The following is a 27,044-nucleotide window of genomic DNA, read 5'->3' as shown; positions in this document are numbered from 1 at the left end:
AAATATTGCCCAAACAGAATCCTCTGCTCCATGCTGGGCTATTATTGAAAGTACCTACAGTGCCTAGGAGCAGGATAGTTTCTCCTACTGTTCTCCTAAACTATAGAACTCTCTAACTTTGCAAGTTCTATCTGAGGTCTCCCTGATTAGACTACAACTAGGCTCTTTTCGCAAGCTCTTTTGTAATTCCTCCTGATCTTGGGTTGTACTCATGTTCTACGTGCCTAGAGACCCCTGTTGATAGCATGCATTAATAATTCAACACAATATAACTCTGCGGTGGGTGCAGCAGTGTAGAAATGGGGCTGCGGTGGGTGTGGGCCATTACAGTTCGACTTCCAGTGCTGAAGGACCCACCTTCCGCGTCCCAGTGGAGGGGCCTCTGACATATTTACAGATTGCTGCTGTGTGTGTTCCCATAGGTAGTTTTGGTGAAAGGGCTCCTTACAAACTGTAAATGTCATCTGCCATCATTGGTCTTTGTGGCCAATCAGCATATGTTTCTATTGCAGAAACATACGCCAAATGGGTTGGCTGTTTGATTGTTACACCCACAAGTGTGGGAGAATCACCGCTTAGGCCAAGGTGGTGAGAAAAATGTCAGTATACTGCCAGACCATGAAACTTTCTCCATTAAGTAGCTGCTCTGAAAATAGTCGAAATGATTTTGGTGATAAACATAAGACAGAAAACCCACCAATGCTTGTCACTGCAGATGGGATGCCATCTTTAGTAAGTAAATGTAGTCAGGAAATGCACCTCAAATATTTCATGGCTGTTGTTCAGACTGAGTGACACACTGACACAATAGGTGACCTCAAAAATGTTGGAGAATTAACAGTCACTTTTGTGTCCAATCTAAATGTTGCAGAATAAAGAAAAACGGATAAACATTCATAGCTTCCTGAGATATTTGGGATTACAATTTTCCCCAGTCATATTGGATGAACCCAGAACTCAACTTTGAGACCCAAAGGAATTTGATATTCCGAATTCTATTTTCATCCACCGAGTGCTAAAAAAGGCACTGCCATACATTGAAAGGAAATACCCCAAAAGCATTGCCAGTGCATTCATTAATTCTATTCTAAATTGGAATATGCTAATGGTATAGTTAGTTGGTTTATTAGGAACCAAGTAGCACAGTTGCAATAGGTGTAGAGAATGACAGCGTGATTGGTCCTCAAATAAAGTTAATAATAATATTTCATCAGGGCTAAAATCACTACGCTGGTCAGCAGTGAGCAATGGTGCCATCCTTCAAGTTGCATGACTCATTTTTAAGTGCATCAAAATAACTTTCTTCCAGTGTACCAGTAAAAAAAATATATCTCCAGGTCCCAAGAATAAAGGACCGGTGTAAGGGAGGCCGAGGAGTTGCTGCTGTTGCTCCGAAGTACTCGAACTCTGTGACGCAGTCAAACTACTCTGCAGGACTTTGGAATAGAGACTAATTATATTATATTATTGATAACACCTTGTCCTCGTATGTGTTGTTTGTTGGTACTACACATAAGATATTTTTTTTTACTAATCCTAGCACCAAGAAACAATTAAGTTTGTGGTTTGTGTCTTATAAATACAATAACATAAATAAATAAAAAACGTGTACAGGAGCAATCTATTCTAGGCATCCTCTAAATCAGGTCTCAGATGTACCACAGAGCCATCCAGCCTGCTGAAGCATTCAGTCAGTTGGCCAAAGTGCTGTTTGGTCACATCAGCAAATGTGGCTGTCCTAGTAAAATGTTATGCTCTTTTAAAGTGAGTAGGAATCCCCAGTCACAATTCCCTGACATTTTCATTCTCGTTTCAACTATGTGCTGCCTTTATTGTGCTATTTGACCCCACCATTGTCATCCTAGACAAGGTAACATTATTATGAGCTACAGTTGGAATTTGTCTCAATAGTGTTAGCTTACTATTAGCATAATATATCCTTGTCTTTTTGAAGTTATGGACCAGATTTCAGTCTTGCCCCGATAAAGAAAGATTTATACATCCAGAAATGTTCTAAGTCGGAAGTTATCTCTTTTGATTGGAAAGAACGACACACCTGCGAGTCAGCCATGTATGGTGCAGAGGTTCTTATCTGCCACCTGGTGTTCACTTTTCCTTTGTTTTTCATGGAATGGTTTTTGTTTTTACTATTGTTGCTGGTACGTTCATGGGATGTTCCATATTTTTATGTCATACTCACTGCATTTTACTCTGTACAACTTGGACTGAAAATGTTAGTTTCTTTGTTTCTTAACTGTATTTTTGTGTTGCTTTGTTACAAGTGTACCTCGCAATTTTCTCTGAAGAAACCCTTTCTACTTGCATAAAACTACTGAGTGTCATCACTGAAGCCAGATCAACTTTATAGAGTTAGACCATTTTGGGCATTGTCGGAGCTCAGTCACAGCTGCATTGACGTCTGTAGCCTCTATCCATCACAGCATATTAATTACATTTCCTACATTGAAATGTCCAGAATCATAAACAGTAGTAATAATTGCAAGACTTGTTTTAGATCTATGTAAAATATCAATTAATGCTACTCCAGGTTGAATAATGAGTGATGTTTAAATTAAAAAGAAGTGCTTGTTATCAAATTAAAATGATATATGATTTATACCAATAATTTGCAGCAGGGTCATTCTGTGAATGAATGCCTTCTACGATTATCAGTAGCTTTCAAGTGCCAGGAAGATTTTGATACACCACATTTCAAGTTGAGCATTTTTCTACATTTATATATTTTTGCATACGGCATTTTTAGATCTGCAATTCTCACATTTCTCATTGTCAAAAGTTCTTGAAAATGAAAATTACAATTACCTTTATGAAACAATTAGGATTAACTAATATAATGATAAATTATTTACTTTATATGTAAAGCATATTCAGCAATTATTTCTTTTACCATGTATCAAGTGGCTGTCTTGATAAATTAAAATACAATTAAACAAAGAAGAAATGAATGAAGTATATTATTACATTTTTTTTAACGTTAAGGAAACATTGTTCCTTTGAAAGATTACAAAGAAAACGTAACACTACCCCTTTTTGTGCCATTTGTGTCACCAGATACCAAACTCCACATGACATCCATCGAGGGCCTTCAGCATAATATGCCCATCTGTATCAAACGCCCCTGCTCAGAGTAGACTCCCTGTAGCTGCAAGTGACCTTCGCCACTGAATAACCTTGAGTTGACCTTGCAGGTTTTATGAGCTGAACTCCTCGAAAAGTTGATTCCAAGTGCAGACCATGTTTTGAACGAGCAATCAGCCTTTCTTCCTCTCCAGGTCTCGCACACACAAGAGGTGTAAGTAAGAAACAGATAGAGCCATACTACATCCATACTACATAATCCTGGTGAGTCATTCACCTGTGCCCACCTTTAATAGAGCCCACATGCAGCTACTCAAAGTGGCTCACAATAATAGGTTCAGGAAGACAAGTAGTGACACAATTTGTAGCACGCACCACATACTAAAGCAGTAGATACACTGCTTGGCAACACACTGAAAATCTGGATGCATTTCATACAGTAATTACTTTAAAAGTGCAAGCTTGACGTCTGAGCTTACAACCACGCTGGCTCTACTGACTACAGGCGTGCACCTATCAATGTTTAAGGAATGCCCCAGGACAACGACAGGTAAAGTCGGTCACAGAAACATCCATTTTGAAACAGGTAATTATTTTAATTTGCATATCCTGGTTACTTTACCAACAATCTACTTTACAGAGCATTGACTAAGTCCTTCAATATTTGGTCTTACAGTTTGTTAAACCTATCTTTATTTTTGTTATATTTTTATTTGTCTGTGTAGGGTACTAACTCAAGGGTTATGCAAATATGCACATTATTGGTTCTGAAATAAAGTGCATTTCTTTTGTGGTGCTATATGTTTACTCGGCATTGGTTAGTACAGCCTTTATGTTTTATTCTAATGCTTTTCAGTTGTGTTGGTGCTCTCAGTAAAGGAATTGTATTTCACATGTTGGTGCATCCTTTTATTTTTAAACCTTTCCTTAGGCTTATGCTTGCATATATTACCATAAGTGTCTTTCGCACTGCTTTAGTCGTAAAAATATTCATCGACTCAAGGAATCCATCTGCCAGGCTGTGGTCTGTTTTGTTCCATCTTTTTTAGCTTGGCTTGATCAGTAAGGCAGTACTCAGAGAAAAGGTGCACCGTTATTGTGTTTAATGCACTAACTAAACAATAATACCGTAAAAAAGTCCAAACCTTCTAAATCTATCAGATTTCCTTACAAGACAAGAGGCTACCATTATGCAATAACCTTTTATTGCTGCTCCCACATGCAGCCCTTTAAAAATATAAATACATTATAAAACATTGAAACGTTCATAAGGGAATATAAGTATTCAGTGCACTAAGTCATCCTCCTCTTTTATTAGCTGCTCCTGATCAACATAAGTATATGCTTCTTTCTTTTTATAACCTTTACCAATCTAACAATATTTTGAACAGCATTACCATGTTACTCTTTTTCAAATAAGGGTGTACTAATTTCCTTCAGTTTATATTGATACAAAAACAGATTGTCATATTGATAAATCAACCTTTTCTCATTATCGAAATACAAAATTGTTTTTCGAAATTTTAAACTGTATGATTAACATGAAAATGAATAAAAAGTTTTTTTTAAAAAAAGAAATACGAAATTGTTCGCCCATTCAAATTACGGTTGGCCAGGTGAGTGGCAACTTATCATTCTAGAAAGGATAAACGATCAATAAAAAATGTGTAAACTCTAAGCGAGAAGTATGAGAATGAAACACTGGACTCAAATTGAGAGGATACTGCAGATAATGCTGATATTACCAAAAGGAGCTTGTTCATGTATAATAAATCTGTAACCAGAATGTGGCCACCTTCTTCAAGCGTAGTAGTGTCGTCGGCCCTGTCCTTCCCAACATATTATACCTGTTGAATCTTAAAAGAAAGAACCTGTGCCTTTACAGGGTTTCCTAGCAACGGGGGGGCCTGATCCTCCGACCGGAAAAACATCGGGTCCCCTCTTATGTTGCTGTATTGCATCACCCGATCCAAACGTCAGCAAAGGAAGGACAGGGACGTTCTTCCTTTATGTTGATGCCCACTATCCTACCAAGGCTGTGTAACCTTGGAAACAGCTCCTTCCTTGAGCCTCAACAGCTGTACTGATCCCAGAAATTACAGGAGCCTCAGGAAAGACTTTATTTCTCTCAAAAAACAATTTAATGGTCTTTTAACACCACCTACTGGCAGAACGAAAACAACGCAAAGCCAGGCCTACACTTAAATCAAAAAGAATTGTGAGAAGCCTGACTACTAAAATAATATATTGAATCAGAAAATACAAATATTAATGAATTCATAGTTCACAAGAGAAGGGAAGAAAAAATGGAAAGTAGCAATCCCGAGCCTCAGACAGCTTCCGAACTCATGGGGGAAAACTAATAAAATATTCTCAGAAGAGGTACTTAGTTCCTCTGTAAGAGAGGCGGTGGATGCCACACTGACCAGGAGGAAGAGGGGATCTCCGTTAGAGGAGAATTATTTTTCCCTCTCAGATGGAGAGTCCCTTACTACCTCTGCACCTCAGAGAGGGGGAAAGGTTTCCCAAAATAGGAAACATATAGAAAAGGCATCTAACCACGCCTAAGGCACTGGTAGCCCCCGCGCTACAATAGACATTGGTGCTCTTAGTAGCACAAGAGAAACTGGCCACCTGGATGAGGCACATAGAAGAGTTGTCCCTAGCGGCATGATGGGAAAGAGTGACCTTCTTGGTACAAGAGATTCTCAAAATAGCTTCAACTCCTCTGCAGAAAATATGATGAGATGGATATGGATGAGTTCATATTCGACCCACAAGACAAATATGATACCCTAGAGGACCTGGAAGAGGATGCTGAACAAGCCTCAACCTCTCAAGAGATTAGGGACCCCTATGGGGTGGGATGTTTAACCCCACTACAATTGGACACCGGCACATCGTGGTATGGTGGCCAATAGACCACATTACTAAGTACCTTACTCACTGGGTTAGGAAACCTCTTAATAGAGAAACCCATAACCTTCTTAGAAATGAGTGCCTTAGACCCTCTACTGTGGACAAGGTGTGTAACTGACCTAATTTGGACCCTGAACTGATAACCTTCTTGTTTAAGTTCAGAAGAGATCCTAGAAAAGGTATCGAAAAATGACTAAAAGAATGTCAAGATAAACTTTTGGACATACTAGGTCCACTTACACGCATCTTAGACATGGTGTTAAGATGCCAGAGGAAAAAACGGTCCCGTAAACATTGAACTTCTAAGGGGCTGTGCCCAAAGGGCTGCATGCATGTTGGGAAATGCCAATGCCAACCTGATTGCGGAAAGACGAAAAGCAATCCTAATGACGATGAACCCTAAATTAGCTGACCATTCATCTGGAGACGATATGGGTGACAATAAGGGTCTCCTTTTATGAGATATTTTTGTAAAGTCTCTAGGAAAATATGTCTCTATATTCACGGCTTTCAGCAAAGCGCAAACTAACAGGTGCTGAGTCTTTGGCTCACACCCCCTTTCTGGACGGACTGACAGGAGAGAACTGGCTGTCTGCCGGGTGGTCAATCAGGTCCCAATTTACCCACACGAACAACAAGGGTTTTCTAACTATGGCAGGGGCTACCGCCAAAACTCAAACTTCTACCCATAAAGAGGAAGAACCTCGAGAGACCCTGGGGGAAGACCCAGATCCTCAAACCAAGGATATCAAGATCTTCAATCATAAAGGTAGGGGGGAGACTAAACCTGTTTATTCAGAATTGGAAAAGAATACCACAGGACCCTTGGGTTTTGGAAAAGGTTGGAGGTTTCAAAATAGTTTTTTGAGAATATCCAGTCCAACTGACAAAACCCAAAGAATTAGTGTCAGATCAAGAAAATATGGCTTTCATAGACATTGAGGTGCCAAAATGATAGAGAAAGGAGCGTTAACCCAAGTTACAGGTCAGAAAAACTAAAGGGATTTATAAACACAATTTTCCTGCTAAAAAAGAAAGTCAAGGGATGGCGGCCTGTCATAAACTTGAAGGAACTAAACAAATTCCTAAACTACAGACACTTCAAGATGGAAGGTATCCATCTCTTGAGGGATATTTTAGGAGCCAAGGATTGGCTAGATATATTAGACCTCAAAGATACCTATTTCACTATATCCATAGACAAGGACATCCAGAAGTATCTACGCTTTGCCTGGAAGGGCGTTCTTTATCAATTTATCTGCCTATCCTGTGGACAGTCCTCGGCTCCATGGTCTTTTACCAAAGTACTGAGCCCAGTAGTCAGCTACCTCAGGGAAACAAGAGTTTGCCTGATCATATACCTAGACGACATATTCATTATGTCACAAGACATATCGGAGGTGCAAAAACATCAGCCCTGGGCAATAGAACTCTTAGAGAGCCTAGGTTTCCTAATAAATACGGAAATATCTGTCATGGTGCCCACTCAAAGAATATAATTCCTGGGTTTTCAGTTGGGCTCAATTACATCTCAACTAATTCTCCCACACAAAAAAGTGATAAAGATAAAAAAAATATGTGAGAGTGGTCTTGTCCAAAGATTCACTACTACTCCGAGATCTAGCAAGAGTGTTGGGACTCTTATCATCTTCCATTCAAGCCATTTATCCAGGACCCCTTCACTACAGAGGCCTACAGAGACTGAACGTGTTAGGTTTCAGGAAAGGTTTATAGTATAGGGATTCATAAACCCTCTCACAAGATGCTCAGGAGGACCTGATTTGGTGGCTAATAAATCTTGAAGCGTGGAATGGCATGGCCATCTTCAGGAACGTCCAGATTTTGTCCTAGATTCAGATGCGAGCAACCGAGGCTGGGGAATCAGGTTTGGTAATTTGGAAACAGGGGGAAGATGGTCCCTAGAGGAACAGTCACTCCATATAAATTGTCTAGAGATGTTAGCTGGACTGAATGCCTCAATGAGTTTCAAGACTGTATTAAAAAATTCAAACACACTGACTCGATTAGACAGTTTTTCCAGCAGTGTCATATATAAATCAACTGCGGTGTGTATAATTCAAAACTCTGTCGAACTTAGCAAAACAAATTTGGTATTTTGCCTGGGAACACAAAATGATTCCAAGAGCAGAAGGTATTCCTGGACTTCAGAGTACCTGAGTGATTGGATGTTACAACCATAGGTTTTCTCCCTGATACAGGAACTTTGGGGGTCAATTCAGATAGATCTATTTGCAAGCAGGCTAACCTTCCAAGTACTGGTGTACTTCAGTTGGAGACCAGAACCCAAGGCAGTGGCAGTGGATGCCTTCCTTCAGTGCTGGGGCAAAAACAAGGGATATGCCTTAACCCCCTTCTCCATGAACGAAAACTATCCCAAGTTTAGTTCTACTGGGTGATGGAACTTGCAATTGATATCCCACACCTGATACTAGTATTATTGGACCTCCTACAATTCTGAACGGAGAAGAGCACCCTTTGGTCTTAGAGGGGGATGAACCTTCTTGATTGGAGGATTTCAGGGGATCAAATAGATATTCAGACCTTTCAAGAGAAGCTAAACGCTTATTGGATGAATGCTAGGCTCCCGGAACAAAGAAAAAATATAGGGGTGTTTGGAAAAAGTGGTGTAGTTGGTGCACAGAAAGGACCTGGATCCTGTGGAAGTCCTTGAACAGCAAATAGCCAATTACTTAGCAAACCTCTTTGACTCTGGTCTTTCTTATAGAACAATGAATTGCAATGAATCTGCAATCGCTTCTGGCCATGCCCTAGTCAACAATTTTGCAATTGGTAGTAATCCTCTAATTAAAAGAGTAATGAAATGTGTGCGATTAAAAAGACCCCCCAAACACAATACCAATCCATGTGGGGTGTCAAAACAATACTTGGCCAAACAATACCTACCTCTCTCTTAAAGAGATATCTATGAAATTTGCTACCTTATTATGTTTAATTATCTTTAAAAGAGCTTCTGACATGAAAGCCCTAGAGTTATCCAACAGATTCTATTCAGCTGAAGGGCTACACTTCGACGTTTGGAAAAGAACAAAAACAATGTCTGATTCTGTCTTTTACCCTTTTTTTATGATTGTGGAAAACTGTGTCTGGTAAGTTATATGAAGGAATATGAAAGTAAAATCTTGGAATTCAGAGCACATAGTGTTGTGCAACTTCTCCTATGCAAGATCTTATAAAACTGTTTCTACAGCAACATTTGCCAGATGGATATGAGTGATTATGAGTGAAGAGGGTATAGACCTCTCAAGATTCAGAGACCATTTTTCAAGAGAGGCCATGTCTAGTAAGGACTTTTGGGCAGGTGGCTCTCTACCTGAGATTCTTAAAACAGCAGACTGGTCAAATGCAAATACCTTGTGTGAAATTATATTTACGACCAGTAGAGCATATTATAAATATAGCTTTAAAGGGCTTTAAACATGCATAAAGGTAGCCTTCGGTCCTGCAATGAAGTGATGATTCTCCAATGTATATGCAGAGAGAATCTTGATTTCATTAAAGACAACAGAGGCTAACATTAGCCCACACTCCTCACCCTTGATGGGAGGTATGCTTCAAGATAAGCATTTCTAAGAATGTGTTTTACGTCTTTGAATGAATTTAAGAAATGCTTTTTTCTCTTTAGAGATGAGCTTCGTTCATTATTGTGAAAATGTGTCTGATTACATTTACTGTGCGACTTCTAAAAGAGGAGGATGACTTTGTGCATGGATACTTATACTCCCTCACGAACACTCCCATGTTTCATGATGCATTTATATTCTTTAAAGGGCTGCTTGTTGGGGTTTTTGCATAATGTTAGCCTCCGTTGTCTTTAATCAAATCAAGATTCTATCTGCATATAAATTGGAGAATCATCATTCTCCTCTAAGACCATAGTGGGTTTGGCCTGAGTCCAGCCACTCTTCCTCCGAAGTATATTAGTCCGAAAACTGTTTATCTGCACCCAATAGAATCAGCATGGACTCAGTTAACCCACATTTCCTGAAGTAGTACTGGGAGCATCTGACAGGCATTTTTTATTTCGTATTTTGTTTTACTTACATGAGGCTGTCAAAAAGCTAACTAAAGGTGTTTCTAGGAAAAACCTATTATCATAGGTTATATAATTTAACACTTAATAAAAACTATATGCATTGAGGTTTCAACTGGGCATTCGCCAGCGTATGGAATTTTGAAAAAGCGACGCACCCTTTTACGGCAATTATTCACATTTATGTCTCCAAGCATCAGCGTTGAATCCAGGCTCAATGCCAGAGCAGGCCTACAATAATGCAGAGTGGCTTAGGCAAGCTTAGCAGTTCTCACTCTACACACAGACATAAAACACTGGAATCCAGGAACCAAATAAACTGGTGTTACATTTTAGTGTACATGGAACACATGGAATTTCCTACATCTAAGCTATTCACCATTTAACTCTAGACTCCAGTACCTACTTTTCCACATGAAATGCACTTTCCCACCTCTGTCCTCCCAATTTGCACTAGCTTAATCAGGGTTGGGTCTTTCATCATCAAATGGTCAAAGGATACACGTGTTTTAAAATATGCCTTTAGATCAGTGTTTTTCTTCCAGCTGTAAATAGCTAAAGAAAATATATGACATACAGATGTTGAGGCATTGTTGTGTTCCTGACAGTACACTGCAGTTGTCAGTCTCTATTATTTATGAAAGGCATTTTTCCGCTTTGTCAATATTTAATTCACACTATTTTAAAATGAGCAACTTTTTAAAAACAGCTTAAAATAAGTTTTGTAGTCCTTCATGAACTACAAAATTAACTCTCATCATGTGCTGTCAGCAATGCACACTTTTTTATCCTCACATATAAGGTTTGAATCTGAAAGGTGAAACAAACCAGTGGGGATGTGCACTTCTCTTTACGGATATGGATATTTGTTTTCAGTGTGGTCCCGGCAGCCATTTCATGGAAATATGCTGGTAATGTCCATGATGGGCCAATGAAACAGTGTAACTAATAGCATTCTTTCACATGGATGCTCTGTATGTGTAAAAAGGAAGCAGCACTTACGTGGTACACAGGATCCAAACTTATCGGGGAATTCTGATATCAAATCATCGTTGATTCGATCTTTCATTGGGCCCAGAATGATAACAGGTCTCGTGTAACTGACTGGAAGATAGAAAGCACAGGGTTGACAACGAGTGAGATTAAAAGCAGTTTCACATCATGCAGGATTCTAGCAAAGGAACTCAAATAAACATGTTTAGTGAAAAATGTACACAAATTGTTAATGCTTGGGTTGCTGACAAATATTCACCTCAGTGGTAGAAACATTGCACTTAGCATAAAAGAATGTGTCCTGCAAAAGGTAAATTAGCCAATTGCTAAGTAATACATAAAAACACTGAACAGAATCCAAAATCGGCTTGTGATTTCTAAACACATTTGTTGTACGAAAGTTCTTTAAAGACATGTCCTGGGATTTTGTTCTTGAAAGGGCCAACCATTGCTAAAAATTGAATAATTACGTTCAAGTTTCACTATTGCACTTCATATTTTTTTATCAGCAAGGAACTGTTGGAACCTATTGGGACACCAGACTTGTAACACTTGCACAGTGACCAAAGCATTTGTCATCTATTAAGAGCACAAACATACCAAAGGCATATATCTATCTATCTATCTATCTATCTATCTATCTATCTATCTATCTATCTATCTATCTATCTATCTATCTATCTATCTATCTATCTATCTATCTATCTATCTATCTATCTATCTATCTATCTATCTATCTATCTATCTATCTATATAAAATCTATATCAATCAAAATGGTTCTGGGATAAATGCTACTTGAGAAATACTTTCTTGAATGCAAAGTTGCAGAGCTTTAATTTTCTCACACCGCTTGTAGAACTACCATACATGTAACTATAGTTGCTATACATACAATGCACTACAACTGATGATGAACATTGTCTTTTTATTTTGCACACAGCGATCATCAAGATTCTATGATCAGCCCAGACTGTTACCTTCAAGAACATCTTCCACTGATTCAAAGACTCTAAACACCAAGTAGGCATAACTTTTAGCCACAGCTGGTACACTATTCCCTTTATGCTGGCTGCAGTCACACTTGGTGCAGACTTTTCTAGCTCTCAGTGGCGCTAGGAAGCCCTGCCCATTGCTTAGCAGATGAAATATGCAAGACACATTTAATAATTAGACAATGTGCACTGCCCTAAATCCTAATGTCTGCTAGAAAATCGTTTAAACTCTATTTTTACCTGGTGTGAACTTCCATCATATCTTAATCTATTTGACTATCTCCCCACATCTTGGGCACACACATTATGGTTATGTGAGGTGTACTGTAAAATGTGAATTGGGAGTGGGTCAAATGGCCAGGCCTCTGGCCTACATCAAACTCACTGTGTTTGCCCAACCTCCACTTAGCATGGCTTTCGCACCTGTGCAGCTTATAGCACTGATTAGAAAATGTAATTCTATCACACTAACTGAAATTTCAAAGCTATTCACATGTCCACATACATTGATGCATTAAAATATGACCAGGGGTTCAGGTTGATATCACATAGACCTGCAACGGTTCTATAGCTAGGAGATGAACTATCAGCTAATTTCTTTTAGAAAAAGAACTTCTGAAGTATGAACCATTGCATCTTCCACAAAGCCCGAGCTCATGGTTTTTAATCCAAAGTGTATCCCCTCTGTCTATCAATGTATTGTAATGTGCATTGAAGACAATGTGTTTCTCCCACAAAGCGATGTCCTTGCCAACCACAATGGATGCATAACTTGCAATTGATATTGTATCACATACAACCTTTGCTCAGAACTAAAATGCAAAACGTGTTTTGGTGTAAATGACTGGTAGCGGTCGGTGGTGGGAGTGCTGCCGGGCGGTGACGTGGGGTGGGGGAGGGGCAGGGTGGGGGGTAGTAAACTACGGAATACGGCCAAATACAGGTAAGTAAATACATAAATAAATAAAACGAATTTTGTTCATCGCACTGCATCGCTAAATTCAATGCAGTGTGCGCAAATAAATTCATTTTATTTATGTATATGTTTACTTACTTGTATTTGCCCATATTCCATAGTTTACTACCCCACACCCTGCCCCTCCCCTGCCCTACGTCACCGCCCGGCAGCACACCCACGACAGCCCGCTACCGGATCTAAAAGCAGAATAGATTGTTGTGCAACAGAACATCTAAGTTAGGCTTTGTGGCCTCATTCGCCTTTACAAAATGGGGATTAATCATGTAGACGAGTGGCTTTAATTCTGTCATACTACGTACAATATCCCATATCCCATTTAACCGTTGCAAGAAGCTCTATTTTTTGTTTACATGTGAAAACAAATGGACAGAAACAACATCTACTCTATAAGAATAAAGCACCAAGATAGAATTCCAACGATTTGCCAAGAACAACAAATAACAATCACTCTCAAACTGAGTCAACAGCATGCACCTGGACAAATTGAAACCCAAAACTTTCACCAAATGACAAGTGACACAGATTCACTCTCACTGACCTCACCACCAAGGAACACAAGGCAAAGAAAATCACAATGGTTTAGCACTGGCTCTATCTAGCGAATACAATCCTCCCAGAAGGTGATTTCAAAACTTTAGGTAAAGCCCTCATATTCTTGCACTTGGATGATGGCAGCACCCTGCTCCATGGCCTCTTAGTCATATACTGCCACCTTTTACTCAGGAACACTCCCTGGTGTGCCCTATGATGCGGACACACCCCAGTGATGTCCCTAGCATGTGGTCTGACATGGGTGGTCCCATAGCACCTTTCGCACAAACCCTTTCTGAATGCAGTCGCTGCACGAAGAGCAGCTGGCCACTGGACTCCCTGTATAAATTAGGTTGAGAGCTTTGTGGTGTACAGGGACACACTTTATTTGTTTAGTGTTTTTGGGTTGCTTGTGAACATTATATGCAAATATTTTTCAACATTGACCACAATCATCACAACGCATGTGCTGAATGAATGCTTTACTAAAACTCATTTTCCCTTTGTCGCTCGGTCTTACTCTCAGCTGTTCGCAACCATTTTTTTGTAAGAATATTGAATTCAAGTTGCAGGATGGATGCTGCTCACCAAAGACATGCCTTCTTCTGTCTTCCTTGCATGTAATGTGTTCCCAGTCTGTTTGAAGGGAATATGCAATGGTTCCCACCAGCCCACCTCCTTCGAAGATGTACCTCTTCCCCTCCAGGCCGCCTTCTTACTTATGGTGGTGAGGCAGCAGGCTTTATCAGCCCCTTAACACCAAAAGGTGTTGTTAGGGTGCAGGTGGAAAGATTGGACTGATTTAATCTACCTGGTGCACACACTCATACAAATTAGGTCAACACAGGTGGATTGAAATTCAGGGATGTACACCTTTAGCAGGTGGTCTCCACCATCAAGGATTGTCCAGAATGAATTAATTTACAGTTAGTAAAAGTATTGGAATGCTGCTTTATTGACTTGTAATATTATAGCCCCGGGAAAAACATTGTTGCCGATGCAGAACTCATGCAAATACCAACATGAAAGTTTTATAACAGTTTTTTTCTAAATTTACGCCAGCGCACGTTACTTACTTTCTTGTCTCATCACAGGCTCATAGGAAAGAATACAGTCATCTGGTCCCCCTGGCAAAACGAGATAAGATATACAAAAATTAAATCTGGAAAAAGACTTCTAGGTAGAGAAATTGATGTTTTTTTTCTATGCTTAGAGTCTAATATGGAGTGATAGCCCTTTCGTTTTTGCACTCTGTAATTATTCTATACATCTATAAATCTATACATCTCGCAGCAACCTATGATTATAGAAGATGGCCGACGCTAATGCAATCATGAGGCTACCAGTGATTGCTCTGTGCTGCATTCATGAGAATGATACATCACTCCTACAGATAATTTGTTGCTTGGCAATGACATTTATAACTGGGTTGCTCCAAATGTCAGCTACAGAGAGATTGTGCAAAATTACGTTCAATTTTGGCTTAGAAACTGCTACTTCACAGCATCATTGATCAGCAAGCAAAGGTATTGCGCAGTTTATAATCTGTTCTTTGAAAGGTGCTTCTCTTTGACACACTGATTACTCCTCTGACCAAGCCAGACACATCTCTCTGGAAAGCGCCTGGCACTCTGAGCTCTGGTAAATCATGTAAATTACTGTCATGCCGAATGGCGAATCAAGCTGTCGCGAGTGTGCTGAGCAGTGGCGCAAGCATTAAGATTAAATACATTTTCGCTGACCTCTGTGGCTCACAGATGTTACACCTGGCCTGCTGAGCAATTTGTTGGTCATGACTTGCAAGCATGTAACCATGATGTTTTCATGTGAAAGTAGTGAAGAGTTAATGTTAAGTCAGCTTACCTGCATTGCCATTTTGTTAGAAATAAGGGTCTGTAGCTGGCAATGGTTTGCACCTTTGTCCAAGTGGGACCCTTGCTTCTAGTCAGGGTAATGGAGTTATGCCCTTAACCCATTGCGTGCTGCCGTTGGCCTTTGGCCGTTGCGAGCACTGCCTTCGTAGTGCTGCGCACGTCCAACTGCCGACACGGCCACCCCCGTGCACGGAAACGCCCGCACCGCGGTTAAAGAACCCCTGCTCACACACTTGGTAGCTTGGCACGAGCAGACAGGCTTATCTCAGAGGCAGTGTGTTAAGCATTTGTGCACACATACAGTAATACAGTGAAAACACTACACATGGATACCGCACCAGTTTAGAAAAAAAAGTAATCTTTATCTAAACTGAACAAGACCAAAACAACGTAAATCCAACATACAGTTATCAAGTTATGACTTTTAGAAGGTAAAATAGTTCTGTTCATTGCAAACTATAGATGCGACCCTTTCAACACAAAGTCCCTTGGATGTGTCAAAATCATAAGCAAAAACAGCCGCAGGGAAGGTGATGCATCAGTTACTTACGCACAGGGAAGGTGATGCATTGGTTCCTTGCTCCAGGGGAGGTGATGCGTCGGTTCCTTACTACTATGCAGGGGAGGTGATACGTGAGTTCCTTACTGAAGAGGACGTGAATTGTCAGTATCTTACTGTGTGGGGAGGTGATGCGTGGGTTTCTTACTGCAGACCAGTGTTGTTGGAGACTTGGCGCCCTGGTGCAATCCGTGAGGATTCAGGGAGGCGTTGGCTCTCGTTGCGGCAGCAAGAGCGCTGCGTCAATCTCTCCAGCTGCAGTTCCATGATGCGTCGGTTCTTGCAGCTGCACAGCTGGGGCTGTGTTGGAGTTGGTGCGGTGACCTTAGACTTTGGAGAGCGTGCAACGGTTTCTCCAATCACGGGCAAGCGCTGCATCGGTTTCTTCAGTGGCATGTCGGCGATGGTTGGAAATTCTTCCCGCACGGTGGTGTTGCATCGAAAACAGGTGCAGATGAGTCACGCTTCTTTACAGCGGCGGTTTCTCATCATGGGCGTCCGGGCTCCGCCCCCGCTACAAAGTGCCCTGCTCAGCTCATAAACATGCAATAAAAAAACGTTATTGCAGTACTGCTTTATTGTAGTCTACAGTACTACTACTCTCATTATGTAAAAAATAACTGCTGGCTTCGTTGCTTGAAGAACACGCACCGATACCTCCACTTATGTGACTACATCACGTGACTGATTCAGACAGTCTCTCTCTTCATTTGTTTAGTCCGCGGGCGGGCCAAAGAAGCCTACGTGTTTGCCGGCGGAAAACCTCACAGCCCTGAAGGCTGTGAGGTCATCAGCTCGGCAAAGACCTAGCTGTAAGGCGCAGTCTCCACCCCCTGATGGCGTGGAGGTTAAGATAGCCCCGGGCGTTTTGAAAACAAGCCCGGGGCTAACTTAACCTCCACGTCGATCAGAAAGTGGAGAGCTTGTCACCACGCCCTTTCCTATCTCCTTACAGGGTGTGGGTGGGACCCCTGGGTGGGACCCCTCCCTGTGACGAGATAGGAAAGGGTGTTGCAGGCGGGAAGCTGAGGAATCCGAGCCTGCGCAGAGTCTATCTCTGACAGACTGCTTCCCGCAAGTGTGAGTCTGCAGTAAGAGAGTGTTGTAAGCAGCTGCCATGTTACGGCGTCACCAGTCCACGAGAAAGAATGCCTTCTCAGAGCCGAGGCATCGCAGGCCAGGGAGTCTGCCCTCAGGCTCTGAATCATTATTTCACTGCACGTTGCTGTCCGGGGGGAGAACAGCAGTAGGACTGCACTGCACCGACTGACTGGGGCAGTTCACAAGGTAAGGCCCAGGCGGGCATTTTTTTAAAACTTATATAAGCCTGCTTATGGTGGTGTTGTCGCATTGAAGGACGTAGGGGAGGGGAGAGAGGGCAGGCACACAGCGCACAGTTTAAAAGAAATAGCTTTACTGCTGCAGTTGGTTTGTGTTCTCCCGGTGTTCCCCATTAGTGTGCATTGTTCCTTAATTTAAGGGTGTGGGGCCGAAGAATCCAGACGATGTTGTCTTGGGCTTTCAGCTGTGGTTGCTAAGGAGTGATGCTACAATGGCAATGTAACGGTAGCAGCGTACTTAAAAGGGCCTCTCCTGCCTCAATGAAAGCTGCTTTCCTTTTTCCATAAAAAGTATAGGAGGCCTGGTGTATGGCTCTGTTACTGTAGTGCATTAAATCCACAGCCATCCTGAGGAAAAAAACTAGTGGTGTGGTGTGACATTAGTGTTCTGTGCCTGCAGAGATGGCTGCACTATTGTGTCTCTCACTTCCTCTCTGATTATGCATCATTGAAACTGTGTACGGTGAAGGGGGTGTTTAGATTCCACGATGGGTCTGCCCTTGATTTCTCTACTGAGAGTGCCAACAAGTAATGCATACACCCATTTCTTTATACAGGGCTTTCTATGAATAACTATCACCAGTTTTTTTTTTTAGCTGAGATGTCTTGTTTCTGTTAGCTGTTGCCTTTTCAGGTAAGGTGTCATTCCTTGAGTCAGGGCCCATATTTAAAAAAACATCTACAGTTTCTAAACAATGCTTTAACATTTGATGGGTGGATGATGCTTGGTTTATATGATTGTATCATATGCTCCAGATGTGTATTGTTCAAGCTTGCCGCAGTGCAATGCAACAATTATTTTACGCCCCGCCACTTTCAAATGTCACCAGCCGCCACTGCTTCTTTAGTTGCTTCAAGTTTTGTCAGCTCCCAGCAGCAGGAACAACCCCCAGAGACCCAACACCAGATCAGACACCTCTTGGTAGGTTAGAACTTCCAGCAATGGAGTTCAGGGGAGCTGGTGGTGAAGTCCTTGTGTCCCTGAGACTTCAAAAAAGGTGGCAAGCTCTACTTCAAGTCCTTGGAGATCTTTTTCAAGCAGGATACCCAGCAAACAGCAAATCTTTGTCCTCTCCTTGGTAAAAACAGCCACTGTAGGCCCACCCCAGAGAGCACACAACAAAGGGGCAGTTCTTCTCCTACAGCTTTCCCAGCTCTTCTCCTTGGCAGACGCTCCTCTTGAGTCCAGAAGTATTCTAAAGTTCTGGGGTCTGGGCCCCAATACTTATACTGCATTTATTTTTGTCCTCTTGTGGGAGAAAGGCTCTGTGCTTAGCCCAAACCAGATCTCTCCTCTCTGGTCCAGCTTCTTGGCAGGAGGTGGAGACAGCATCGTGTAAGGCAGACCAGGCCCATTCAGGTGCAAGGAAGCCTCCCCCCCTACTCTAAAGGCATCCTTGGTCTATTCAGCCCAGCCCTGACTCATCCAGGAAAGGCAGGACACATCTTGACCGCCCCAAATGCTGTCTATAGTGAATGCACATCCCCACCCCCTGTCCCTCCAAAGCCAGATAGTCAATCCGCAAACCAGCAAAAGCATACAGGACGGCTAAGCAAGAAAATACCCACCTTCTAAAAGTGGTATTTTCAAATACACAATATAAAAATCACCTCTACTATAAGATGCATTTTTACATTCTGAGTTCAGGCATACTAAACTCCGTCTTTCTACCTTGTCCCAGTGGAAAGTTGTACTTATAAGATGTTATAAATAAACTCCCATTCTATCCGATGGGACAGATAGCCTTTTATTGGTGAAAAATGAAATACACTGTAGTTCACTATCAGGACATGTCGCACACTTCAGGACATGTCCTACCTTTCACATACACTGCACCCTGCCCACAGGGGAACCTAGGGCCTACCTTGGGGGTGAATCACATGTAATAAAAGGGAAAGTTAAGGCCTGGCAAGTGGGTGCACTTGCCAGGTTGACAAGGCAGTACCAAGCTGCGCACAGACACTGCAGTGGCAGGTCTGCAATACATTTACAGGTTACTTGTGTGGGTGGCACAATCAGTGCTGCAGGCCGACTAGTGACATTTGATTTACAGACCCTGGGCACACATAGTGCATGATACTAGGGACTTAGTAGTAAATCATATATGCCAATCATGGAAACACCAATCCATAATAACAATTTACATAGAGAGTATAGCACTTTAGCACTGATCACCAGTGGTAAAGTGCCCACAGTCCTAAAAGCAACAAAAACAGGAGGCCAAAAAGTCTGGGGGATAACCCGCTGAAAAAAGTCAGGTCTAACACATGTCATCTGTACAGTCTTGGTTTGAGCGCCCACTTATATATGAAGCAATTGAAGATGTCACTGTCATTTACCCATGCCAACTTAGTAAATACACCCTGGTTAGGTGTAACACAAGATTAATAGAAACTCTGTTCAACACATGGTATCTATGGCACACATGGCAGGGATTTGTATGTTAAATTTAAGCTAGCTGTATCATTTTAAAGTCAATAAAACAACCCAATAAAAACAACAAAATTTGTAAATAGACATCAGATTAATTAAAATCAGATACAGGTAATTGGAGATATTGTTTTGCAAAGTGTTTAGACCTTGAAAAAGTAAAACAACAATCAGTAGTAACAGATAGTTGGTGACTGGGATCTGGGTGAAATTTGAGGCTAGCAGCAATAGAGCAAAGGTTCGATACACAATGTAGGTCGTCTTGAACAAAGTTTTTACCATAGGAATTAGTCTCCAAGTTAAAATCCTTTAGTGAACTAAGGTCCAACGCTGAGGCTCGGGAGGTTCCTTTGAAGTTGAATACATTGCCAATGTGCTCCAGCTGCGCTATTGGTTTTGGTAACAAAAACTCTGAGGGGGACCAAGCTGGATGTTGCAGCTGCAGAGGATGGATTTGTTGCTTTGCCATTTTCCAGACTTATGGCCTGATTATGATGTCGATCGGATGAGTGTCAGACCGCCATCTTGTATAGAAAGCGACCGCCAAACTATCTGTTGGATGTTCTGCCATCGGAATTAGGATGCGACCGCAGTTGCAATCTGTATATTTTGTTTTGTGGTGTGTGCTGCTAGTTGCAGCACACACCACAGTCCAAAATAAACACACTGCACATATCCCTGCACTATGTGACAGGCACCATGCCATAGGTGCACCCAGGGCCCATATTGGAGGGCTGGGGGGGAAGATGGTCCCGATATGGGCCTCCAATTCACTTTCCACTTGTCTTTTCATTGCAGGTTAACCGCTATGAAACGGCCTGCGGAAAGGGACATTGTAATCCCTATGGCGGTGCCTGAGCAGGCACCACCACTGTTGTAGGGATAGCAGTCCCTCCGTTTCAATAGAGCAAAAAACTCTAAGTCGAACAAACCTTAATGTCTGACCCACCTTGGGTGTGACCTGCCTGGCAAGACTAAGCACCTTGTGTTGGTGCTCCAGAGGTGGGAAAATGACTAAAGTCACAGTTTTCTCCAAAAGCTGGGAAAGACATTTCTGGTCACTCTTGCAGGTCTCAGGTTCTCGAGCAGACTTCTAGGAATGAGACCTCACTCTAGCAAGGCCACTCTAGGTCCAGTGAACTGTGGGCAGTTGAGCCTTGTTAGAGCCAGGTTTGCTTCTACTTGTTGTGCACCTGGAACAGGCAAAGAAGAAGTCAGCCTCCTGAACCTTGTAAAGTTGCTTCAGTACCTGTCTCACGGGCAGAAGTCAGGATTCAGGCCATTTTCTTCTTAAGTAGTGTTTCACAGGTGGAGGAACGTTCAGAGAAGATTGTGGTGAGGTATCAGTCTTATACAGTATACTAGCCAGTGCGTGGGGAAATTGTTTGCAACCTTGTTATGATTATTTCCTTGCCCTATGCTCATATCTTTTGCCAGCACTTCCTCTTCTCTTTATTGTACAAAATTACTAGAAATCCATATCTAATATGGCTAACCCCTTCTTCTTTTAGGAGTGCCCTAGGCCTCTCAAAAACACTCCTCTCTTTAGATGGTCTTCTCCCCAATGGCAGGATCCACGCACATTCTCCTTCTGGCTTTGTTTGGTGCCAGGATGTGTGAGGAAGCTCTAGCAATAAACATGAGCAAACATAATTTGGCATTTCCAAGTGAAAAAAGGTAGCGTCAAGGCTGTCCTCTGTTATTGCCTATTTTTGATAGATATTCCTCGCTAAATGGGGAGTTGTTAACTCCAGTTACCTTTTTACTAAAGATATCAAATCATTATTTTCCTCATTGCATCAGATTTTGAAAACAAAGTAGAAAATACATTGAAATTTGTTTTAAGTTTTTGTGTTTTACCCAAACAGCAATGTGGAATTATTATTTAACAAGCGGTGGGACTGTGGGGCTTTTTTCTGAGGTCCAGCATAAGTGCCCTGTCAGATGCTACTAGCTAATGGTATGCTGTTCCTCATAGAGTGGTGCCTAGTCAATAAAAGTCAGAGGACCAACCGCTATCATTGGTAATGATAGTTAAGGTGGAACCTGATATAGAAGAGGGATTAGGAGGGGATCCCATTCTTTCGGAACTAGGGTCCTCACACATCCATGATGAAGTGGGGACCTTAAGAGATGAGCATAGCTCTAACAGAACCTTGACTTCAGGGAAGCTGCCACTCTTTATGCTTTTACTGAGGTGGAAACCAGCCAGAATAAAAGTGTTATTTGGATTATCCTACCTATTTTAACTCACTCACTCACTTCACTGTATCTACACATCACGGGCCACACATCCCCACTTCATCATACCGCAAGAAACAAAAGATCTCCGATAAAGAGCCCCTTTATGGGTGCCCATTGGGTATAGCAGCGCTAACCCAACGAGGAGCTGGTCCAGATGATGAAGCATGACACCTAGTTTGCTGGGTGTGTGAGGACCCTAGTCCAGAAAGAGCGGGATCCCCTCCTAATCCCTCTCCTATATCAGGTTCCACCTTAACTATCATTACCAATGATAGCGGTTAGTCCTATGACTTATATTGACTAGGCACACTCTATGAGGAACAGCATACCATTAGCTAGTCGAATTACTAGTTCAACCACACTTTGACCTGTCTATGGAAAATGCAGCCTAGCGCTCCACAGTGAAAACAACATTTATGCCACCAGTCCCTTTTAAATATGTAGTGTGCCACTACTTTAGCCATGAGGCACCCTGCCTTGAAGGTTTCCAGGTTCATTCCAAAAGCACTCCCTAACTTACCATTTTTTACTGGCTTGCCTTTAATCTTCAGTCCATCCATGACACAGGGGTGCTCTTGGCAGCCAAATATCTTTCTCATATATGTGGCTATTGTAAATACACACCACACATAACATTTAACTTTCATTCCACTTGTAAAAATTCTGTGAGAAATACCATGGACTTATAGGAAATTTAAATAGATCAAATGGGTAAACAATTTTGACAGTACCATTTTAGGACTAGAGCACACACACTTTGGCACTGAATAGCAGTGTAACTATGAAAAGATTCTTAATTCCAGCCAAAGCTAGACTCCAGAAAAAGGCGTAAAATCGGGATAACCATAAAAAATATATATTCATATTTTATATTACAGCATCCTACAAATCCAAAATTGACTCCAGACTTTATCCTATGTTGTAATTTCCTTTTTTTTAACAGTTTATTGCATACTTCTCAATTCACACTGCCATTTGCCTACAACCCTGAGGCCGGCGGATTATTATCCAGATATCAATATACAGCTTGTTAGCCAACATCCCGAGGGGCAGGCAGCGAGGTTTTACCAGTATGCATCACAACATGGAAAGCAACCTGCAATATTATTAGGTATATTTACAACGTTAAAATCAGCTTAAACCGTTCAGCCTCCCCCCCATACCATCAAAACAAGAGGTGAGCCTCACCAAACACACGTCACTCAGTCCATTGCGACGCATCCATTCAACAAATCTGCGATCAAACACGTCTCTCATCCCATTTAAACAATGCACAATGGCATGCCCGTGTCCTGCCCTCGATCATGTCGCCCTCAATGATCAGCCATGTGAGTCCGTAACTCCGTCATAGACATTCTAGTCCCTCTGGAGGTCAGCCCCTTCCGATCGGAACCAGCAGCAAATGGTTCCCAAATGTCAGATGGTCTAGATCCACTCCGCATTAGTTCCCAAAATATTGATAATTGATCCTTGCAGTACGTGACGGCCCTGATCCACTCAGCTATCGTAGATGGGTTCTGTTTCTTCCAATGAATGGCCACCTGTCTTTTCACTAACAGCAACATCATGGCCACAAGTTTGCGGTGTTCTTTCCGGATTTCCTGAACATATCCCACATCTCCAGCACCTCGCATCCGGGTGTAAGCTCATACGAAGCAGCTGTGACGTGTGCGATACAATCTATGCAGGAAATTAAAGTGCATTAGCCTAAGTCTGTAAGTCGGTGAAAGGTGTGCCAGCTGTGTGCAGCTAAACTGCCACTGCTTGTCAGTGATAGTCAATCCGGCTTCCTCTTCCCATTCTGTTTTGGAAGTAGTGCATGTAATTGGTGATTCTCCCTGTGTGATGCTGTAAATGCGTGTGATGAGTTTCCGGGGCGATGGATTCGACAACACATTCTCCAGCGCAGGCAGGGTAGGTGGTTCGCTCCAAAACTCTTTATATCTGGACCTACATGCCGCTCTAATCTGATAATATAATAGCGTGTCAGATGCGGCGGGCGTCTGCGGGTCACACATGTTTGGCAATGTTAAAAACTCACCACTTGGGAATATGTCGCTCCCTTTCTCTAACTTATGTGACTTTGCCCTTAAGTTAATTGCTTTGTCTAGTAGAGGGCTGAGTAGAGGGTGGTCACCTAGGGGCATAGACGGTGCATAAAGCACCTCCTGTCGCACTCTCTTCGCTATATCTTTCCACGCCCATCTCACCGCCTCCACTGTGTCTATTTCCTGTTGTGGACGTTTATAAGGTTTATATATGGCAGTGTTGAGCGGGAGTGGTGCAATCCTGTGTATTTCTATCGCCACGTGCGGTTGGAATGGCGTAGGATGATGCCAAAAATGTAGGAACCGCGCCTGTGCGCTGTAGGCATATAGCTCAAAATCTGGGGCGCCCAGTCCTCCCTGTGTGAAGGGCAGCGTGAGTATGCTCCATGAAATGCGGGGTTGCCTACCCGCCCACACCAACTCCAGTATGTTGGATCGTAACGGAAGACTCTTCCATCTTGGTATCTTACTCTCCAGCCAGTCCATTGCCCTACCGTAATTGGCCATCCATATTTCCTTTTTTTTTTTTTTTTACTTTATTTTTGCAATTTCGGTGGTCACACAGTTTACAACGGAAAATGCAGTAACGTTACACAGGTGTGGCACAGGCACATATCACAAACAATGTATGAAAAGAAAAAGAGATAGTACATTTCGATCAGTACACAGCAGGGTTGACATTACCTCTCAAGGGGAGCTTGACAGTCAAGTGGAGTTTGTAGCACATTTGTACCCCTGTCCTGTACATCGCAGGTCCCAAGAGCCTCCAATAAGTCAAATGTTCACAGAGGATTACCAGGGCAGTCTCTTCAATCGGGCCTATAGGCCATCCATATTTCCTGCAAAGGCCGACTTATGCGAATGCCCAGATACCTCGTCTCTCCCTCTGCCCATTGTATTGGGAATTCCGAGACAAAGGGGACTATGGCATCAGTAAGCAGCATCATCACAGATTTCTTCCAGTTAATCTGGATTGCTGTCAGTCCTCCATACCGTATGAACTCCCTCATCAATGCATCGAAATTGTCTCTAGGGTTGGTCAAATATATAGTCATGTCATCTGCATACATAGAGACTAAAATACCCCTGGTCGTGAACCCAATGCTTTTCTGTGTGTGGCGTTGTCGGAGTTTGGCCGCAAGCGGTTCCGTGGCTATGGCGAACAGTAATGGCGACAATGGGCACCCCTGCCGTGCCCCTCTAGTGATGTCAAAAGGTTCAGATCCCTGCCCATTTATCTTTATCCTAGCTGTCGGGTTTGTGTACAATACTTGAATATGTCTGATAAATAATGGGCTGAGGCCCAGATGCGTCAGCAAAGCAAAAAGGAACTTCCACTCCAGGGTGTCAAATGCTTTTGTGGCCTCCAAGAGCGCGGCCGTGGCCTGCACATGGGGAGCCAAGTAGTGAAGTATAACAAAAATCGTCCTCAGGTTATGGGCAGTGGAGCGGCGCAGTATAAAACTCGACTGGTCCGGTAAGGCTAATTGCGGCAGCATAGGCTGTAGTCTATTTGCTATTAACTTGGCATATATTTTAGCGTCTAAGTTTATAAGGGACAATGGACAATACGAATCTGGCTTGGTCGGATCTGTTTCTGGTTTCAATATAGTTATTATGGTGGCTTCATGGAGGGTCGGAGGGAGTACGCCAGTCTCCATGGCCACCAGGTATACTTGCAATAATTTGGGGGCCAGAATATCCGCATACTCCTTATAAAATGCAGCCGTTAGGCCATCCGCCCCTGGGGCTTTATCTCTTGGCAATCAATCAATCAATCAATCAATCACGGCATTTGTAAAGCGCGCTACTCACCCGGGAGGGTCTCAAGGCACTGGGGGAGAGGGGTATGTTACTGCTCGAACAGCCAGGTCTTGAGCTGCTTCCTGAAGGAGAGATGGTCTTGGGTTCGCCGAAGGTGGGTGGTGAGGGAGTTCCAAGTCTTGGCTGCCAGGTAGGAGAAGGATCTTCCTCCGGTGGTGGCTCTGCGGATGCGTGGTACGGTGGCGAGTGCGTGGCTGGTCGATCGTAGCTGGCGGGTGGGCGTGTAGAAGGTCATGCGGTCGTTGAGGTACCAGGGGCCCAGGTCGTGGAGAGCCTTGTGTGCGTGGGTTAGGAGTCTGAACGTGATTCTCTTGTTGATGGGGAGCCAGTGCAGGTCTCTCAGGTGTCCGGTGATGTGGCTGTGACAAGGGATGTCCAGGATGAGTCGTACGGAGGCGTTCTGGATGCGTTGGAGTCTTTTTTGAAGTTTGGCTGTGGTTCCGGCATAGAGGGTGTTCCCGTAGTCCAGTCGGCTGGTGACGAGTGCCTGGGTGATGGTCTTCCTGGTTTCAGTGGGGATCCATCTGAAGATCTTGCGGAGCATGTGCAGGGTGTTGAAGCACGAGGATGATACGGCGTTGACTTGTCTGGTCATTGTCAGGGAGGAGTCCAGGATGAAGCCCAGGTTGCGTGCGTGGTCCATTGGTTTGGGAGCGGTGCCCAGGGCCGGGGGCCACCAGGAGTCGTCCCAGGCGGAGGGTGATGATCCCAGGATGAGGACTTCCGTCTTGTCTGAGTTCAGTTTAAGGCGGCTGTTCCTCATCCAGTCGGCGACGTCTTTCATCCCTTCGTGTAGGTTGGCTCTGGCGGTGGTGGGGTCGTTGGTGAGGGAGAGGATGAGCTGGGTGTTGTCGGCGTAGGAGATGATGTTGAGGTTGTGTTGGCGTGCGAAGGCTGCGAGGGGGCTCATGTAGACGTTGAAGAGGGTTGGACTGAGTGAAGATCCTTGTGGTACGCCGCAGATGACTTCGGTGGCCTCGGATCTGAACGGAGGGAGGCGGACTCTCTGGGTTCTTTCGGTGAGGAACGAGATGATCCACTCCAGTGCTTTCTCTCGGATTCCGATGTTGCTGAGGTGCTTCACTAGGGTGCGGTGGCAGACAGTGTCGAACGCCGCAGAGAGGTCCAGGAGGATGAG

At 42.9% G+C, this 27,044-nt stretch overlaps 1 protein-coding gene across 2 annotated transcripts in view; it reads right to left on the bottom strand.

Moving 5' to 3' along the window:
* LOC144773449 (disks large homolog 2) overlaps positions 1-27,044 on the bottom strand; it is a 583,523-nt gene that overhangs the window by 114,927 nt on the left and 441,552 nt on the right. For both annotated transcript variants that reach the window (XM_078658480.1, XM_078658479.1), the window contains exons 5-6: positions 14,663-14,713; positions 11,093-11,194 (exon numbers count right to left, since the gene is read on the bottom strand). In XM_078658480.1, the coding sequence (XP_078514606.1) occupies positions 11,093-11,194; positions 14,663-14,713 (153 nt within the window). The remainder of the gene's footprint in view (positions 1-11,092; positions 11,195-14,662; positions 14,714-27,044) is intronic.

Source organism: Lissotriton helveticus, chromosome 8, assembly GCF_964261635.1.
Source record: "Lissotriton helveticus chromosome 8, aLisHel1.1, whole genome shotgun sequence".
Taxonomy (NCBI): Eukaryota; Metazoa; Chordata; class Amphibia; order Caudata; family Salamandridae; genus Lissotriton; species Lissotriton helveticus.
Note: the sequence above shows the minus strand (reverse complement) of the source record. Positions and strands in the feature narration are given on the sequence as shown.